Here is a 5,757-nt window from a genome sequence, read left to right as displayed (position 1 = left end):
ACACACACACACACACACACACACACACACACACACATCAACACACCAACACACACACACTTTCATTGACTTACTCTCCATCTGCCTCAGTGATGTCATAGCTATCGATGGTATGGTGCTAATGCTGTGGATGTGCTATGGATTTTAGCTGGAAGGGCATTCAAACAGTCACTTTGACGGGAGGACAGAGAATGGATCAGTGTGTGTGTGTATGTGTGTGTATGTGTGTGTTCTCGCCATAGAAATAGAACGGGAGTATAGAAGGGACATTCCCATTTAAATCAACGGAGCAGGATGGTGAGAGCGGCTAACTTCTGTATAAACTAAACCGACTTTCGGCAAGTTGCGGACTCACCGAGGTGAGGTTTTGCAGTTACGACTAAAATGAGCAGTGGAGTAATAATGTAGTAATGTTGCGAAGCGTAGAGAGCTAATCTTCAGTTACCAGTGTAGCATTAAAGCATGGTGGAAAAAGCTAACTAGCAAACAAGTGCCTAGTCAGCTAGCCTGCTAAAAAGAAAACTGTTCCTGGGTCCAACTGCCCCAAGACATTTGAATATTTCGAATTGCATTCTGGGAAATTGAAATGTTTTTTTTTTTTCACTATATTCTGAAATAATCAAGAAAATAATCTGCAGATTGACTTACTAATTAGTTAGTTAATAATTAGTTGGTTCTTGAAAGAAACAGACGTTTCCTTAAAATACCGGCACAGCGGTGATAATCCAGCAGGACTGGTTGCTGGACCCTCTTCGGACTAGTCATGAATGATGCATCAGAATTGGCACAAGTAGGCTTTAAATGGAACTGTACCAATTTCATCGACACCAAACCCAATCCACAAATCACACGTGTCTGTATAATATGCCATAATCTAGAAGCTCCAAAGAGGTCAAAGTCAGCTCACATGCAGTCCTCCATTTACAGAACAGAGCAGAGTTCACCAACACTCCACTGGCCTGTCTTTAAAAGACACAACCATCTGGACCCCTTCTTGCTTACTGCACACATGAGCCAAACACTGACCGCCACAAACCTCTTTGTGTTACCTCTTTTATTCACGCTGCAGCGAGAGAGTCACCAGTCGATAACTCCACTGATCACAGCCAACAATACAGATCCCTTCAAATCCCCCAGCAGCAAGAGAGCCATTAAAAGAGCTCCTCTTCAAAACTACAGACTCCCGGTTCATCCAGAGTCTATGCACTTGAGGTCTATTGGCCACGTAACCTAATCCATAAGACCTTAAACAAACCAAATAAGGCTTCAACAGATCAATGAGCTGTTTGTTTGGATGGAACTTGACATGATCGATAAATATCCGACAGTCTTCTACAGCGATACAAACAGGGAACAGTGGGGGGGGTTGTTTTAAAGAAACCATTTCTGTCTGTTGGTATAAGCAAAAAATAGAAAACCTGATAAGGGTCATTAGCTTGATATAAGGTAGATATTGGTTCTTAAAAAAACATTTTTTTGAATGCAAATGAAATGCAAACGTGAACATTTGACCTGGACTATCTCTTTGTACAACTTCAAACTGCGTGCAATAACAAAAGTATAATTTAAATCCCTAAGAGGGGACCCCTCTGCTTCCTGCTTCCTGTGACTAACCCAGTGTCTCACCTGATAGGGTAGTCTGCAGCGCTGAGGTTGATGAAGAAGTCCCAGGACCAGTCGGACATCTGGAGAAGGTCCTCCATGCTGCGTAGGTACATCGTCAACAGGCTGGCCCCGCCCCAGATGGTGGACATCCTCCAGGGAGTCACCCGGACGTTGGGATAGCGGCCGGCCAGAGACAGGACTTCTCTATAGAGGTAGTTGGACCTCTGAGAAGGGTTTGAAAATGACAACAAGAAGGAAGGTTAAAGCATGCTTTTGTTTTCTAAACACTTTTTAAAAATCATCATTAAAATATTTTGATAACAACACTGAATGAAATGCTGCTAGAACTACCAGTCTCCCTGAGAGCTAACGGCCCAACTTAAAACTCGTCGTGTCAGTAGAAGAGTCGCTTTAAGAGTTGTTTCATGTCTAAGTAACGCCTACAGCTGCGTCAGTCTACATTCAAGTTAGTCGCCATTTTTGTTTGTTATTGACACAGAGTGACAGCCAGTGGTCTCACCAGGTCTACATGGATGTAGTAGTAGTGCGAGGTGTGGTAGATGGCTTTGAAGAGACGCTGGAACTGGCGTGAGCCTCGGCCGTGGACGACCAAGACGAAGGCGATCCGTGCCGGAGCGAGCTGGGCAGCTTCTGAGGGCTCCTCGTCCCACTGGACGTTCACATTAGCCTTACCTGGACACAGAGGACACGGACGTCAGCTCATGAGACATGCAGCAGTATTCAACAGGATCTACATTTCATAGGGTGATTTTAATGATGCTTTTCATGTCCTGTATGTCAGCACTGAATAATGTTTTTTTTCTGCACTTTCTTGAATTTCTGACATGTGCGACAAGGTCTGCAGTCCAGGGCTGAAACGTTTAATCAATTAGTGAATAAAAAGGAAATAAAATGGCAACCATTTAAAAATTCGGAGCTTCCAGCTCGTCATGACAGGATTTCTGCTTGTCTTTATCTTATATAATAAGAATATTTATATTTTAGGCTTTTGTAGAGTTGGTCAGACAAAAACAGGTGAAAACTGCACTTTTCACTATATTCTGACTGTTATTAGACCATTTGCAGCCCTACTGCTGTCCAACTCTAGTTTGTGATACATTTATTGAAACTTAATCAGAAGTTTTTAGCACACATTGTTGGTCACAAATCTGGGAAGAGAATAATAATAATAATAATGCATTTTATTTGTAACGCACTTTTCATATAAAAAAATCTCAGAGTGCCAGAATGTCAAGACACATCCTACTTGCTGGATTTCTGTTTCTTGGTTGCCACAACGCAACTGTCACTGTCAACCCTGCTCTCCACTCGGGCCCTCCATCTTCACTTCCGTCTTTTTTGAAAATGTCCTGCCGTCTGTGGCTGGCTGAGCTAAATCTGCCTCTTGTATGTACAAACTCTCTAGCAGCCTAATGCTTCTCCATCATCACGCTCACTCTAAAGACGGCGCGGGTTGAGGCCTGCGTGGCCTAATTAGTGACCTCCCCGAGCTGCAGGGGCATGCTGGGATTGGGAGTTTGAGGAGAAATGACTGTAATCAGGCGGCTCAGCTGAGCGCCGCTGTGCAGACAGAGGGAGGCAGGGGGAGCGATGTCGGGCACCGATGGGGATGTACACTTAAATCTGAATGCAGAAACAGCAAACTATGGTTCAACAACCCTCTCGTTCCTCTTTGACAGGCTGAGCTCACGTCAGTCAAACTCAAATGAAACCAAATCATCTTTCACTGCCGCTCCAGTCTGTGGATATAATGAGTAGTGTGTCATCAAAGCGACATATAATCATATAGATTAAACCTCAAACAGCGCAGGGTGGTTCAGAGAGCACGACTACAAGTAAATCATTAGTCAGCCATTCCAAAAATAAGACTACAAACTGCTTGTTTAATTGGGGTGTAATTACGCTGGCTGTCTCATCCTCGCTGTGTCCATCCGAGTTTTAAGTCTCTGGAAATAGAGCCGGCAACAAACTGGATGCCTCTTCATGGCTCTGGCACGTGCCGGGTTAAAAATGCTTCTCAAAGGATAAATTTGTAGGAAAAAAAAAACCCTCTTTGACTTTTTGCAACCTGCCACTTCACAGCCGCTGCCTGTTCGTCCCGATTCCTTTGACTTTTTGTCTTTCAGTCTGTCCCCCTCTCATTTGCTGACTGGTTCAATCACAGGCTGCGTTAACATGAAGAATAAATCGGTTCCTAAATCATATAATACGTTTAAACTAACTGTGTTCAATAACTCTGGTGCTCGTGTTCTGGATTGCAGCCATACTGTAAGTAGAGACTACTTGAACTCAAACCAAACCATGTTTAAATTCAGTCCAACAGAAAGAAAAATGTCTGCCATCTTTTCAGTGTGAATAGACTGACCTCCTGAAATGTCTTCAAGACAATATTTTCCACTCCATTGTTGGCTAGATGTCAATATTGTTCAATGCATATTGGAAAGTTACATAAAGATACAAATTGATTGTGAAAAAACGTGAGTTAAGAGTCTTTATTCTACGTTTTTATTTTAGTATCTTATATCCAACAAGTGTATTATTAATCCATCATTATTTTTCATGAACTTATTGATTTTCTCTGAGTGGTTTGGTGTTCTGGTCTCACCTTCGATGGGGCAGTAGCGAGGCACCTTCTCAGGCATCAGCGCTCGGTCTTTGTGTTTGCAGTAGACCTCCACTATCTGCTGCCGACACTCTCGGCTCTTGGCTCTGGACAGAGCAGAAATGGCTTCCTTCCCGCTAATCTCACACTGCGGCTGCTCTTTCCTCGGCTCCAAACCGGGCGGCGGCGGCGGCGTGGACGACGGCGTGGACGACTTCTTCGCCTGGTAGAGAGCCGGATCCTGATTGGACCCCTGGACCGGTACCGGGACCGTCGGCACCTGTGGGTGTGGTTTACGGACGTGGGTGCGGTTATGATTGTGGCCTAACCCTCGTGGTTGGACAGGAGGGAACTTGAGGACCTCGTTGGCAGATTTTCCCAGCATGCTTTGTGCTTGTGCCTTGTCCAGCTTGCGTTTGGCGTTTGATAACGGTACTCGCAGGCGTTGAGATCGAGCCCCCAGGTTGCTGTTGCTGTCGATGGTGTCGAAGTCTTTAGGGACCGAGTTCTCATTGTTGTTGCTGTCCGGGCGAAGTTTCTCTTTTGGCCGGTGGGAATGGTAGACGTCCTGTGAGGGAGAAGATACAATAAGAAAAATAAAACAATTACATCCTGTAATCCTGAAAGGCCTTCCTGACCTCCTCATACTGCGGAAACATACATGGTGGTATTCTGATGATTCTGAGAATTGCATGAACCAACTGTGTCGTTCCTATCAGCTCACTGTTTTGGTTGGATAGCCCAAGACTTTTCTGTTTCCGTTCGGTCTCAGTCGCTCTCATCAACAGCTCTGATGAAGCCACTTTACACCACCTGCTCAGCAGCAAACAGCAGACAGACTCCGTTAGAGACCAGCTGGTGAACATAGAGGAGCTTTTAGCAGCTAAAGAGACAGACGCTTGCCTCAGGAGTTTGAGGTGGAGACCAAAACCAGAGCTAAAAGAGAGAATATTGGACTAACGTTCATATTGTGACACAAACAAAAGGACTTCTAATGAATCATCATATTGATCTGTAACTGCTGGATGTGCAGAAGAGCAACGGTTCACTCACATGTGAAATCTCAAACTGAAACGACAGTAAATGACAGATATCATTAGAGCTTTATGTCCTTCTTCCACTGGCAGGAAATCACCGCCATCACCATAAAAACGCCTGAAGCTGGAGCATAAAACTACCAGAGAATCTCTGCCACTCATGACGACAATAACCACCATGACCCTGTTACACTGCATCACCAGACCTGACACACTCAATGAGATCATTGTATTTTGAAAATCATCGCATTTCTAAAGTAATTTGTAATCTCCAGTTGATTGACTTGGATATCTGACTTCCTCATGCAGTCAGACTTCAAATCCACTTTCACTCTTTCTAGGAAAAAAACAAAGAGCGAGCTGAAGAGACACGAGACGTCAAAACAAAAAAAGTGGAAGTGACTTCCTTTAACCTTTAACCCCTGAGACACAGGCAGCTCTAGCCTTGGCCTCCCAGAGTCAGGTGGTGAGATATACACACACACACACACA

General features: G+C 44.4%; 1 protein-coding gene across 1 annotated transcript in view; it reads right to left on the bottom strand.

Moving 5' to 3' along the window:
- Positions 1–5,757, bottom strand: part of LOC116391499 (xylosyltransferase 1-like) — a 43,232-nt gene that overhangs the window by 17,615 nt on the left and 19,860 nt on the right. The window contains exons 2-4 of the mRNA XM_031862149.1: positions 4,232–4,796; positions 2,126–2,298; positions 1,627–1,829 (exon numbers count right to left, since the gene is read on the bottom strand). Coding sequence (XP_031718009.1) covers positions 1,627–1,829; positions 2,126–2,298; positions 4,232–4,796 — 941 coding nt within the window. The remainder of the gene's footprint in view (positions 1–1,626; positions 1,830–2,125; positions 2,299–4,231; positions 4,797–5,757) is intronic.

Source organism: Anarrhichthys ocellatus, unplaced genomic scaffold (genome assembly GCF_004355925.1).
Source record: "Anarrhichthys ocellatus isolate YVR2014 unplaced genomic scaffold, GSC_Weel_1.0 scaffold26, whole genome shotgun sequence".
In the NCBI taxonomy this organism is placed as follows: domain Eukaryota; kingdom Metazoa; phylum Chordata; class Actinopteri; order Perciformes; family Anarhichadidae; genus Anarrhichthys; species Anarrhichthys ocellatus.
This window is presented reverse-complemented; position numbering and strand designations above follow the sequence as displayed.